This window comes from Polyodon spathula, unplaced genomic scaffold (assembly GCF_017654505.1).
Source record: "Polyodon spathula isolate WHYD16114869_AA unplaced genomic scaffold, ASM1765450v1 scaffolds_812, whole genome shotgun sequence".
Lineage (NCBI taxonomy): Eukaryota > Metazoa > Chordata > Actinopteri > Acipenseriformes > Polyodontidae > Polyodon > Polyodon spathula.
The window spans coordinates 21,259-35,601 of NW_024472299.1; the positions used below are offsets into that span (position 1 = coordinate 21,259).

At 43.7% G+C, this 14,343-nt stretch overlaps 1 protein-coding gene across 2 annotated transcripts; it reads left to right on the forward strand.

Moving 5' to 3' along the window:
• The first annotated feature begins 1,125 nt into the window (after positions 1–1,125).
• cdk4 (cyclin-dependent kinase 4) lies at positions 1,126–14,074 on the forward strand. 2 transcript variants are annotated; one of them, XM_041241773.1, is made up of 8 exons: positions 1,126–1,342; positions 4,017–4,245; positions 5,451–5,586; positions 5,672–5,839; positions 11,418–11,527; positions 12,182–12,232; positions 12,717–12,852; positions 13,051–14,074. In XM_041241773.1, the coding sequence occupies exons 2-8, from the start codon at positions 4,046–4,048 to the stop codon at positions 13,126–13,128; spliced, it is 879 nt and encodes a 292-aa protein (XP_041097707.1). In that variant the 5' UTR covers positions 1,126–1,342; positions 4,017–4,045; the 3' UTR covers positions 13,129–14,074. The 2 variants fall into 2 exon arrangements, with proteins under 2 accessions (XP_041097707.1, XP_041097706.1); XM_041241772.1 differs by having other exon boundaries at positions 4,020–4,245.
• The last annotated feature ends 269 nt before the right edge of the window (positions 14,075–14,343 follow it).

Consider the following 14,343-nt stretch of genomic DNA (forward strand, 5'->3'; position numbering starts at 1 on the left):
GGCCCTTCCACTCTAAGTTTAACAAGTACTAAAGGTATATAATGAATTACCTATAGCAGTAAACCCCAAAGAAACGTCTGTGCCAGCGACTGTAAACAAACCTTTCAAGATATATTCCGAAACGTCGTGTCTACCTAGTTCTTTACTGCAATGAAATCGTCTTTTGTGAGAGGGTGTTTATAATTCGAGTCAGTTTTGTTATTTTTTTTTGTTTTGTTTTTGTACCCACCAAAACGCATAATACAGCGCTATGCAAGCACCTGCCGCTCTCTCGCTAAAGCCCAACTTCCGAAGCGATTCGAGCGCGTCCTCTTCCTCTGTCGATTCGCGCAGCCAAACCAGCGGAATGCAGCAACGAGCGAAAATAAAGAGGCAGAGCAGCGGGCGAGCCTAGCAACAGCCCGGCTCTACCAATCACAGCACAGCATGTGCAACTCAGACGGGGCCCTTTCTGTTCTGGCGTTGGAGATGGGAAGTACTGTGCAAGAGCCCTGCTAAGGAACTAGTAACAAAGACAGCCAGGCCAAGAGCTGTATTAAGTGTTATACCAAAGAGCTGCATATTAATACAGTGATCCGCTGTACAGTACCGTTATGATATGTTAATTATCTCTGTAAACAGGGGGCTGCCTAGCACGCACTGTCGCCGTCGGCCTACTTTCTGTGCGCACCTGAAAGCACGCCTTGTTTGCGTGCCAGTTGGTTTCCATTCCCTAGTTTCAGGTATACCAGCTTCCTCCCACGTCTATCCATTACCTCGGCTTAATGACTCGAATAAGCACGTTCCGACCGCTGCATGCAGCAGTAGGGGGTTACAGGAAACACCATTGTATATTTCTATATAAAGAAGAAGTCGCGTTTGGGTTGACTCTCTTAGCATTTTAACAGACTGGTGAATATATAATGATTATTACTAAATAATCAAATTGTGTACCCGTATCATACCGTGGTAATTAACAAGCAGAATGCAGGCCTCGTCGATCCCCATTCGTTTAGCATCAGAGAGCCCCCCCTTCCACCCCCCCCCCCCCCCCCCCCGCAAGGCGTGGCCTAAGTTGCAGACGCGCTGTGATTGGCCGTGCTCACAAGGACCGTATGATGACAGCCAGCAGGAAATTCAACGCGCTCTGAATGTTCCAAAGAAAAGCGTTCTGCAGAAAAGCGGCCCCTCGGAGCGAGTTCGTGTCTCTGCAGAAAAAACTGAGTTTTGCATAACTTTGTGTGATCGGTGCATTCCCAGTCACGATCAGGAAGTCCGAAGGCGATACAGACTCTTCATTTTTTTTTTTTTTTAGTTCTGTTTTCAAATATGTTTTTATAATTTTAAACATTTCTTAAACGCGGTAAGTATATATTGTAGTTTTTAACGCAGTTTGACATCCCTGTGTCTGTTTGCAAAATATGGTCAGCTTAGAGTTGAGAGAGCCGACTGTTGCTATTAAAAATGCATTTTTTTTAATTAGCATAAATCTTTCAGTTTTTGCTTATTTATTTATTTTTTTTTACGTGATTTAAAAAAAAAATGTTTTAAAATTAATCGCGGTGTGTTTTGGCTGGGAAAGTAATTACTGTACAACCCTGTCACGATAATCTCGCGGTCTCGAGCGCACGTGCTTAACAAACTTTGTAATAATAAAACTTTTTAGTTTAGAAAAACAAAACAAAACAAAAAAACGTACGTGTGATTAAAAACTGTGCATCAATTAGAGATCCTAAAACGGGGGTTGAAAATATGGGTTTAGCGTCCATTGATGTTTAAAAGTGCGTGTGTGTGTTATTTTAATATATTTAATTCAGAGCCCCATTAACAAAGAACTACTGCGCCCTTATCACCACGTGTTGACTGCTTTCGTTTTTTCTGCTCTCTGAAAGTAGCCTGTGGGTGCTAGCTAGCTAATGCGGATGTAGATGCGAGGGGCACAGTTTTCAGGACTTCAAAAGTTTTATTTTCCTTTAACTTTTGCATGTTTTACCGGGGGGGGAGCAACCATCGCTAATATTAATTGTATCACTAATTATTTGAAAACAAAGTGCATGTTTTTTTTTTTTTACGCGTTAATGTTGCCAAATGCAAGCCCGTACATTCTAGTTTGATCAGGTTTCACATCGATAACTACGCCCCCGGTCATACTTCCAGGAAAATATAGTCCGCCGCGAAATTTTTCAAGCTTGGTTTTAATATAGCAGAGGTCCAATTCAAATAGGCCAGTGCTTTACTGCTGTCTCTTTTGGTCCATGCCTATTCACCTTGGTCTTTGTTTACCAATGACATTCTTGGGGGGGGGGGGGTCCGTTTATAAAAAAACAAACGCAAAAACCCCACTCGCTGTACTTCATAGAAACACCTGCCGCCTTTGTCTCGTCTGAAAAGCATGGGACATTTATTGCAAACGAGCGATCCATTATAATGCAAATCTCGCCTTTTTTTTTTATAGTAGTTTTATTTTACTGCAGTAAAAACAGCAGCAGATTTACAAAGTATTCCAAAGAAGCGAATTCCAAAGCAAGCCGCTGACTGAAATGCTTAAGTACCACATTCGCTACCAGAATGTATAACCTTGTACTGTTGCGTACAGGGTCCTATAGGAATGTGGGTAGAAAAACACGCCTGCACACTTTTCCCATAAATTAGCTTGCCCCCCTGCTTTAATTTGTGATGGTGGAGCCCTTGACACGTTTTAATACAGTATATAAAAGCTGCCCTGTTTACTGGTAAGTCAGGACAGAGCTTGATAGAGGACTGAAGTAACTCCTAATGGAAATTGCATGAGCTTCTGGGCCGTTTTAGAAAGGGAAATGCATGGATGTCAGTCGCTGAGGAAGTGAGGTGGGGAAGCATGTTAGTGTTGCACAGGATTCTCCACTACAGTTCCCCCACAGTCAGGCTTGAGGGCATTCGAAAGGACTGGGGTAGTTAGAAAGCAGAGGAGATGATTATCTATGTAAAAACAAGTTATACAGAATGCATAGGATGTTCTGCATATTAATTATTATACCTGGTATCATCAGTTTGAGACATAGCCACAGTTTCAGCTAATCAAACGTCAAAATAATCAAATGAAAACCTGGAATTCCTTAGTGGATGTTCTGGCTGTGAACTCCTCTACCACGCCTCTGTTGGTTGGCTGGGAACAGTGACCGGCGTGCTGTGGAATTTCCTCTGGAATTCAGGAAGAGAAAGATTCCGTAAACAAGGCAAATTCCAGAGTGGGAGTCGGAAACCACAAACCGAAAGGGCAGCCAGGAAAAGGGATCGAAATCCCAAAGAAAAGAAGTCCTGCCGAGTAAAGCGATTCCAGTGTCGCTTCAAGTGCTTTTTAATGCTTTAGTTCTCACTTTTCTGAACGTTTTCAAGTCTTCCAGCCTAAATCTCATCTGAGAGAGGGCAAGGCTGGCAGAGTTGAAGGGTCACATGATTTGGAACGCAGGCACATGTGATTCTCCAGACAAGTCAGATTTAGAGAAAAAATATATTCACTGGAGCGGCATAACCACTTAGAATGATTTCATAAAACAATAGAAGTCAATAAAACAAGGAATGATGTTTGAAGAGTCTTCCCGTTTGCATGTCACGCACATATGTAGAGAACCCCTTATCACAGGGCTTCCCTGCCCCGGTCCTGGGGACCCCCTCTATGTCTACTGCTTTACATTCCAACTGAGTTCTCAGTTACTGAACTAAACCCTTAATTGAACTGATCATGTGTTTTCAGCTCTTAAACAGTTGCAGATTTCAAGTTAGCTATAACATGTTAGAAGTAACTTGAACTCTGGAGCTTTGTAGGAGCTGAGAACAATTTAAAGGGGCTAGTTGAGTAATTGAGGGCTCAGTTGGAATGAAAACCAGCAGACACAGGGGGGCCCCCAGGACCAGGGTTGGGGTGGCCCTGCCTTATCCGACTGTGTTGACACCTGTTAGACTTTCTTTCTGTGGGGGGGGGGGGGGGGGTCAAACTGCTGTGCAGTGGGAGTCTCTATCCCCGGTGAAGGTGATCTCACACTTTGGGTTTGTCCCAGCAGCCCGCGGGGTGGCTCAGGGGTGCAGGATGCAGTACGAACCTGTGGCAGAGATCGGTGGTGGCGCCTACGGCACAGTCTACAAGGCCAGGGACCTCCAGAGCGGCAAGTTCGTGGCCTTGAAGAGCGTGAGGGTCCAGACTGACCAGGACGGGCTGCCCTTGTCCACTGTCCGAGAGGTGGCTCTGCTCAAGAGGCTGGAGCAGTTTGACCACCCGAACATCGTCAAGTAAGAGCATGGGGGCAAGCAATGGGAGGCCACAGCACGTGGGTGGTGGGGCTGTGGTATTTCTTTTTACGACCACAAGGGGCAGAGTGCAGGCGTTTGTTGTCCTTATACTGAGACAGAGCCTGTGTGTCTTTGATAGTGGACCAAATGCACAACAAACCATAGCTGTGAGGGATTTAAACAAGGCAAAAATGACCTAGAAAATGCTGATGTGCATTTAATTGCAGTAGTTTGGCAGCTCCAAATGCCATCTCCAAACAGTGCCGCTACAGTGCAGCACCCTCACACAGAGCCAGATTTCACAGCAGAGCAACAGAGGGCGTAGGGGAGGGTGCAGGCTGGGTCTTTATACTGCCCTCTAGCCTACGGGAGGTGCACTTTCTCGGTCATGTTTGTAAACTCGCCAAAGCACGTGTTCAAATTGACAATGAGTTATTTTGATTTAAGGGTGAGATGGGTTGGGTTCAGTTCCTGTCTTTCAATTCCAGTTCCTTTTTAAAATACAGTATTCTGTTGAAATGACCTCGTGATTGTGGCAGCACGTTGCTTCAGTTGAAGTCGCCTAGTGTTGGTCAATTTTAATTGGCTTCAAATGAGAGCGGTTGAAAAGTCACAACTGTTATGTGTCTCAAATCTGAATTCCAATACCTTTTGAAGGAATTGAACAAGTATAATTTTTTTTTATTAGTGTTTGCAATAAGGTGTGGTTCTTGTCTGCCTAGACCCGTCTTTGAGTCTATTAAAATGTGACTTTTCAACTCTGCTCTACATACTGTGTGCACACAGAGAGATTGGGTGGGGCTCTGCAGGAGTTAAAAGGTGACAGTTCTTCATTCCATTGTCATGTGACTAAATTCCAGCGCTTCCCCAGTCAAGATCAAAGCCAGGTAGATTTAGAGAAATGTGACTCGCTCCTTGCGAGAGCAGCAGAAACGATCAGATTCGTTGCAAACACCATGCAATAAATGCAAAAAAAACACCTCAAGCCCTTGAGATACAGACCTTAGTAGTTTAGGTCTAGTTCAGGTGTTTTCCCTCTTTCAGAAAAGTAGTCTGGAGTAAATGCTTTGAAAATGTGGCTTAAAGGGTAATCCAAAATGACAACTGCAGCTGCTTAATATCCCGGTGGTCCGCGGATTTCGCTCCCTGCGTGGGAGGCCAGGGCCCTGGTCTTAACAGATTTATGTTTTTTGGATGCATCTCAGGTTAATGGATGTTTGCGCTACGATCAGGACAGACCAGGAGACCAAGGTGACTCTGGTATTCGAACACGTCGATCAGGACTTGAAAACGTACCTGCAGAAAGCACCTGCCCCTGGACTGCCTGCAGAGAGAGTAAAGGTGAGCTTAACATTTTTTTTAAATGGTGGAAGCGCTTGTCGTGGTTGCGAACCCCTTCGTGACGGTGTCTCTCTCGATCGGTCAGGACTTGATGAAGCAGTTCCTGAGCGGCCTGGCTTTCTTGCACTCGAACCGCGTGGTTCATCGCGACCTGAAGCCCGAGAACATCCTGGTGACCAGCCGCGGACAGGTCAAGCTGGCGGACTTCGGCCTGGCGCGAATCTACAGCTGTCACATGGCCCTCACACCAGTGGTAAGAGCAGCCCTTTCGAAGTCGGATTTGAAGCTCCACAGATCCAGTTTCTTGCCTCTGTGTTTAACATGTTGATCTTGGTGTTTGCGCACTCGTAATCGGACAGTGTAAGCCAACTTCTTTTGTATTTCTTAGATCTCTTCCATATACAAGTAAGTGAAATGCAGGGATGAAAGTAAAACTCCTATTGCATAGCAGTGCCACCCATTCCAGGTTTTACTATGAGCTCGATCAGCCCTTGTTAACAAGCTCAGAGGCCTTATTAAATTCCCGGCAAAACCAGGAATGGATTGAACTACTGTGCAGTCTTCTTTCCACCTCTGAAATGTATTGCAGATGGAAACGGTTACTTTTAATTGTGGGCCAAATATCAATTTAAAAATATACTAATCTGTCTAGGTCATACAGACATATATAATGGTTAGCTATATCAATTAGTGCTAGCGCCATCTAGTGCACAGTAGTGTATTGCAACCGATGCAAAGGAACTTGATCCAAAGTGGCAGGTCACTAGATAGCAGCGGATTATACATCTGTAAAGCTTATGTTACTTTTAAGACAGACTTAAGAACCACTGAAACATCTTAAAAACTTCTTACTCTTGAACTGGTTTGACGCAGCTCAGCGCTTCGGATAGAAAGTTCTGCTAGCGGGATTGGTGTGCCTTCTTTTCTGGCACAGGCCTGCCTCCCTTGCAACAGGATATCTATTTCAGAACCTCATTACCAGCACATCCGCTTTGAAAATAGAAGCGCCTTCCTGACGGTCGCAGGTCGACTCGCGGAAACCCTGGCTGACTCCTTTTCCAAACAGTCAAGCACTTCTTTATAAAGTACAGAGCTGCTTGATGTGTTTCGGTTTTAAAATCTGTAGTGCACTAAAACGTGTCGCCTTTATTTTACATCAAGGGTGGGGTCAAAGTTCCACCCAGACCCTTTGAAGTCGTTCACCTGCCTGTTAAACCTGGAGTGGAATGGCCCTCCTGGACTGTGATTGGACACCCCTGTCTGGGGGTTGTTCTGGTGGCCTTGGAAGAGAGCTGAAGCTCCATGGTGGATGGATGCACTATTGTTTTTTAAAGAAACCAGCTTACAATCGTAAACTACAGCAGCTTTTATAGTCCTGCTGAGATCACTTATCTGATTCAGAGCACTGCCTGTTTCAGGCTGATTGAGCACTTGTACTGTGTATGGTGTTCATAGCAGCCTGCTAGGAGGATGGCTAGCGTAGAGTTACCAGAAATCTTTAACCCTTTGTGGACCCTGTCCGACATCATCAAAAAGACGTCGAGCACAGGTCTCTAGTCGTTTTTTCTCTGGAAAAAGCAGAGAAAACCTATCTGGCCGAATGAATGCCGGAAAAAAAGGGCGTATCTGATAGCCCCATGCACCACAGAGATAACACGGACATAACAAAGGAGGTAGCTGCTTCCACATCCAGCGTTCAGAGAATATCATGGACATTTGCACAGCTTTTGGAGATGTTATAGTAATAAAATGATGACTTGGATCGCATAATTGAGGAGTTTGGTGATAAAACAAGTGATCAGGAGAAGGAGAGGATTTTCCAGTATGCACGTCTTTGAAGAGGTATGTAAAAAATACAGCGAACAAGGGGTGGGGCTTGGCTGGAGACGCAGTACTGAGTGTCCTTTTGCGATTCGGTGCCTCCTTTGCTCTGGGAAAGTACTTGTAAAATAAATGGCGCGTGTGAAAATAAATTGGACCTGACGCACCTGACGAGCGCTGAATAAATGGACCGCTAAGGGTTAAAGAAGGAGGAATGGTATCAAACCGGAAGGCAGCAAACCTGCTTTCTCAGTGAACTGTGGATGAAATAGTAAGTGTATTTCTGTGTAATATTTTTAAAAATATTTTTCTGTTCATGACTAGCTGTTCTGCTGTTTGGGTGGCTTTTTCTCCCACACAGTGCCCCGTCCTAACCTCTCCCCTCCCCTCGGACCTCTCTGCGTGGAGTATTGTGTTCAGAAATGCCATGAATAGCGGAGAATAACAATTGGCCTACGTGTCTTCCTTGAAAACAGTTTATTTATAAACGATCACAAGGGTTTTAAGCAGTGCAGCACATTTTCAGTTTTTCTGGTGTTTTGTGTCCACAATGGCAGCACAGTCAGACAGACTGAAACACACATACATAGCTGTTTCAGTAAAAACAGTTTTCTTCGTTTTCAGCTGATCTGGGGTCAGTTATAATTCTAGCTACAATTGCACAATGATTATAATTCCAACACGCTAAAAAGTAGCAGACGACTGCACACGTGTAACATACATGTAACACACAAGAGGGGGTCTTTAAAAGTAGTTGAAAGTACAAGACTGATCCTGTGATGTGTAATTGAACTGTAATTGATCAGTTATATGGTGTAATTCCACTTAAGCAGATGTGTCGAGGTTAAGCTATAGTTCTGTTGGAATTAATTACTTCTGAGTGGGAAACGGCACCCCCTATGGCCAGTGGTGGAAGTTGAAACTATGCAGAGAGCACTAGCCAACTTTTTGCCGGGACCCTGGTCAGATTAGTGATAACGGATTTAGAAAACAAATTCCATCCACGTTAATATGTCATCAGGAATTGATCTGATCTATCGTGAAAAGCCACAGCTAAGCACATTTCACCGCACTGGTGAATCCACCGGGAGTATAGCTACCACATATTTTTAAATGACTTTCATATGGATAAAAGTTCCATTGTTAAACAGACTTTAAAAACCAATACATAAGTTGACGTTATTATTATTATTATTATTATTATTATTAGTAGTATTTGGCAGATGCCTTTGTCCAAGGCGACTTACAGGTGTTACAGGGCAGTAAAGGGTTACAATGCAAGCTTAATGTTTAAGTACAGTGTAGTTTACAGTAAGTGCAAATAATACTGCTAAAATACAATAGGAACTGGGATGCAACAAGCTAAGATCACAGCAAGTTCTATCTAGAGCGACACAGTAGTGCAAGGGTAGTGCATTAGCTGAGGATCCAGTAACGTGGTGCACACAGCAGGTCAGGCAAGTCCAGTGCATGATAGAAGCGGCAGAGCAAGAGATCCACAAGCGCAGTGTAAAGGACGGAGTACTCTGGCAGCATTTGGCACTGGCTGCAGCGAAGTCAGTGATGCCCAGGGGAGGCAGGCAAACAAAGATCTCGTTGTCGCTGCCTTTGCAAGATCAATCTTTGAAATATCAATTTGGGGTCACTGGACCGGAACACGAGAGAATTGCATCGCAATTAATTCTGTTTTTGGATTATGCGGCTGTGTTGCATTCCCTGGGGGAGGAAAAGATGGATGTGTGCGGGGGACTCATTCAAAATGTGAACCCTCCTGCACTGATCCTGCCTGTCTGTCTGTCAGTCAGACTCGACTTTTGAACAGAACTGCCTTTCATTCTCTCTGATCTACTCCAACCGTGTGTCAAAGGATCGCCAGCCCTTTAGGGTTGCCTTTGGGAATAACCCAGTTCAATCCTATCTTTTTTTTTTTTTTTTGTCATCGTTTTAATTGATCTGAAAATCTTGTGTTCGGCATAATTGTGTCGGATCTTGTAAAACCGTGTGAGGTTTCAAGTCATGGTGGGTTTTTTTTCAAGTCCGGGTCTGTACCAGTGCTTGTGCTCTTGTTTAAAATCACGGTGTATCGATTCCTGTTTCTGTCGTCGCGACCTGAGTTTTAATGCCACCCAATGAGGCAACCGAAACAGAAAATGAAATACAAAGCGAGAACTGTCAGCTTCAGGGCCGATTTCCTGTCTTTCAGTTCCAACACGTCATTGATCAAAATTGCAATTCGCAGCATTCTGTTAAAAAGAGCTTCTCACAGTGGCAGACCAATTACTGGATCGAAGTCAGTTAAATTGGCTTCACGTGAAAGAGATGCAACGAGGGAATACTTATTCTAAGGCCAGATGCCGCCTTTTATACAGTTAATATACCCTACTAAAATATCAAGTCGTGTGTTCCTTTTTGAAGGAAATTGAACAATCGCAACGATTAATACTTATCTGGCAGATGCCTTTTATACAGTTATACCTCTAAAATATCAATTCGTGTTCCTTTTTGAAGGAATTGATTTAAAAAAAAAAAAAAGAATTGAGACCCTGATGACTGCGATCCTTCAGTCACTCTGTCAGGTCTAAAACCTTGGTGTGAAGGCTCTTGAACTGAAAGAGTGCTGTGTTGAAGCTGCACTGACGCAGGGTCTCGTCAGTGGGGCGGGCGGGCGGGCTGGCTGGCTGGGAATGAGGAGACGCTCTGTCATTGAGGTTTCCTGGTATTTCGTGTCGGCTGGTGACTTGGAAAAGGAATCTGTACCCGGCTTCCCGTGGCATGCCCTGTTGTGGCAGGATGAAAAGAACTCCCCCCGATTTCAAAGGTTAATGGATCGAGCCAACAAAGACTCATTCGGGATGCTAAACCACTAGGGTAAAGGGAGAGTCTGCTTAGTTGAAATTCTCATGCCAGCACGGGGCTGTATTTATCGAGCATGTGTTTTCAAATTGGAGCTTTTCAAATGAAAGCAGCTTGAAACTTATTTACATCTTTTGAACAACTGGGATAAGGTTATTTTTTTCAGTCCAGGCTTCTCTTCAGTTTTGCCTGCCACAGATATTTCAAATGTAGTCTAGCTCAGCCTGCATCTTCATTGATGTAAGAGCCAGCGACATTTGGTGATCTAGCCCACATTGCATGCTGTCTATGGCAGAGTTTGTAGTCCCCTCGACGCAGAGTTATCTTGCAAAGGAACAAACACATTGTTTCAGCAGTTGCAGTGACAAAGAGGTCAAAAAACAAATCTGAAAACTGAATCTGCTTCGCTTTCTTTCTTTTTTTACAAAACTGCAACCTAAGTAATGAAAATCCCAGGAAGCTGCTATGTTGTGTCCCCTTCAGTCACTGTGTATAATTTTACCATGTTCCGCTTTTTCTCTGTTTGATAATGCACGTGTGTTTTAAAGTTTTGGCAGGGCAACTTTTCTGAACAGCATAGAGTCAGTACAGACTGCTTTAGAATTAAAATAAGGTCGTGTGGATGTCGTGATTTACAGTTACACCTGCAGCTTCACACGCGAAGGTCTCCACTCTGCAAGAAAAGCTTTCTTTAATATATATTGAGACCAGGATCACCAGCCCCGACGAGCAACCTCAAACCACAGCAATCCGGTTTTATTAGTAACATACAGGTGCAGTTATACGGAGGAACTCGCTACTGCTGGAGTATATGAACCAGCCCCAATACAGAGTAACTGATCACTTCAAATACTTCGCTATTAGCTTTGGTTTCCAACTGTGGCGAGTTTAACACTGTAAAGCACACATGCAACCCGAACCCCCAGGCAGAATGGATATATTCTCCAACCCCCAACAGATTCCTCAGATAAGGAGAGGGGGGCCCCCTTAGCAACCCCCCCTAGCAACCGTTGCATGTGTTGAATTGGTTCAGTTCTCGGTGTGAACGAGATCGTCCATTGAATGACTGAAAGGGTTGAAAGCAGTAGGTGTTGCAAGGATGTGCCGCTTGCATTGCAGGTTGCAGACCCTGATGCTCAGCGCTCCCTGTGTTTCAGGTTGTGACTCTGTGGTATCGCTCCCCTGAAGTGCTGCTCCAGTCCACCTACGCCTCCCCTGTCGATATCTGGAGCACCGGCTGCATTTTTGCGGAGATGTTTAGGCGGAAGTAAGTCCACTTTCTTGCTTCTGTGCGCAGCCTGTTGATCTGTGGCTCATGCCGAGAGGGTTGAATCTACAGCGATGCCCAAGAGCGTTGCATCCCCCCTGTAGAATGAACTCAATTTGCTTCATGAAGTCGATTTTTAAAACCTGCTGAATAATGTTAGGTTAACATGTTGAATCTCATACTGCTTTGTAGTTTTTCATGTACTTGCAAAAAAAATGTAATGTGACATTTTGATATCTATCATGAAATACTGTACTGCTATTATGGCTTCCAGTAGACTTTGGTGATTATCATTTTGTAGTTTAATTCCATGACATTAAATAAGATGTAAATTATGTTCTTCTAGTTTAATTGTCTCAAGCCTAAAATTTTAGGTCTTTTTCCATAGCAGTATTAAGGCTGAAAACTACTGGCTGCTGAAACAAACTCTCACAACCAACGTGTAGATAATGACATAATCACCTTACATATATTTTTTAGTTGAGGGTCCATTGGCGCCACTGTGTGGTAGAATCATGTACTGCAGCCTCTAGTTGGCTTGACTTCAGCGTTCTCTGAGAAACTGCCAAAATGTTGAACACAAATTATACAGAGAAAAAAGTACGGGAATTTCCACATGTGTTTTTTATAAATAACTTTTTTTTTTATATATAGACCTCTGTTCTGTGGAGATTCAGAGGTCGATCAGTTAGGAAAGATTTTTGAGTAAGTAATATTTAATATTTATGCCATAACTGTCAATGTCTTAGATCCAATTGAATGATCATTTTAAATTGCAAATGGAGCTGTGGTTTTGCTAGAAATATTCTTCTAATATCTAGTGTCAGATCGAAGTACAATGCCTTATTTAACATGCACACATCTATTGAAAGACCAGGGAAGCATTGCTTTAAAAAACGTTTTACTTACTGTACTGAACGTCCAGTATAATGCAATGATGTGAACGCCTTTGGCTGTTGTTGGTGCTTGCATAGGCATAACAGAGATGTGACTGCAGCAATTCGAAATGCAGAAAACTATCAAAGAATCATCCCAGACTCCTATTTGCCAAACTATAAGCAAAAAAATAGTGAGGCTCTTTAATATCTACCCTTATACCAGTTCACTGTATAAAGATTAACATAAGATGCTCAGCTGTGTTTAATATACTGTTTGAATGCAGCTCTAAAGTTGTGTCCTCGTCTTGCAGTCTGATTGGTCTGCCTTTGGAAGGGGAGTGGCCTTCTGATGTCACAGTGCCTCAGAACGCATTTAAACACCGGAGCCCTCGACCCATCGAGGTCTACGTGCCTGAAATTTGCTCTCAAGGAGCAGAGCTGCTCTCGGTAAGGGAGGAATTCATCTCAGTATTTACTGAAGAGAGACTGGGCTGGGTGGGCTGAGGGGGGAACACTTCAGTCCCCTCAAACCTGCTCAGCAATGGATCACATTATTTGCGATTTTTGATTACAAGCATCTAGTTACAAAAATGTATAGTTTTATTGTAAAAAAAAATTAATGTATAATTGTTTTTTTTTCTTTAGGAAATGTTAACATTCAACCCACTGAGACGAATCTCTGCATTGAAAGCTTTGGACCACCCATACTTCCATGAGGGTTGACCGTTTTCAAAGCAAACCTGCATAGGACCAGAACTGGGGGGTGGGGGGAGAGGGGAGGGGGATAGCAATTTTGCTAATCGGAGTTGTTTTCAAAAGACGAACCCTGAAAGTTCCAGACTGATGGGCAGGCTACTGTTTGGGAAAAACTGCAGTGGACTCTGACTTGAAGTGGCATAACTGGGAGCCCATCCCGCGGGGGGGAAGAACACAAAAGGAGATTACGTTCAGGTCTCCTCGCCAACTGAAGCCACCTTGCAGTGTTTTAGTACGATTGTTCAAAAGGAAGTCGAAGCAAGACAGACATCAGTCTGTGTGTATGTAACATGTGTCCTATGGAAATATAGCATTATAGTTTGTCAAGTTACAGGCACCAGCGTCTAGAATCTGATTAGGTTTTTAAATGTGTGAGTGTCCAGATCTAGTGCTTGACAGCTACAAAGCAACCTCAAACTAGGGAAAGGTTTAGGATTGTCTTACCACAGACGTACGATCAAAAAAGATTCAGTTGCCGCCCTGTAGAAAGCAGGAGGTTATAAAAAGAAGGCATTTTAAGATGCATGCTAAGCAAAGTGCCAGACAGAAGGGGTCAGCAGGGGTCTCCATTCCTGGTCTTGGAGGGCTTGGGGTTTTTGTTTCAAACAATTACTGGCTTAATTAGTCAAGATTAACAGGTGTTCCAGATCTTTAGCCATTGATGATGTAGAGACACCTATAAAACCTGCCTGATAGGGGCTCTCCAGGACCAGGGCTGGAGACCTCTAATCTACAGCTAAACACAATTTCAAGAAACAATTGCAAATATTCCAGGTGTTTCTAAACCTTCTCTTTGAGGCTGTTATACTACTCAACAGTGGACTCGATGTGACAGTGACCAAAGGCTAGTTTACCAGATTTATTATTTGTTTTTGTATAATTTCTTTATATAGTAATAAATATTATTCTATAATTGTGCATGAATGCCTTTTCTTTTTAAAGGGGTTCAGGGATGGAGTTAAGTGTGTCCCTGCCGGCAGGCCCATGTGTGGCTACTCCCCCACTAGCATCAATTACCAAACTGGGGGACAGCCATGCCTGTGAGTGCTGACGGATTTAACCCCTTCCCTGCCAACATTACATTCCCCACTCACACTCCTTTACAGCAGCAGGGCTCTGCCACAAGCATCTTCTTTAAAATGCTAAGCAGACTGAATTATTCCCCCCCCCCCCAGGGCATTC

Coding starts and splice junctions, on each gene's coding strand:
- cdk4 (XM_041241773.1), top strand. CDS start 4,046: ATGCAGTACGAACCTGTGGCAGAGATCGGTGGTGGCGCCTACGGCACA. Junction 5,587..5,671: donor TGCCTGCAGAGAGAGTAAAG/GTGAGCTTAACA, acceptor TCGATCGGTCAG/GACTTGATGAAGCAGTTCCT. Junction 12,853..13,050: donor AAGGAGCAGAGCTGCTCTCG/GTAAGGGAGGAA, acceptor TTTTTTCTTTAG/GAAATGTTAACATTCAACCC.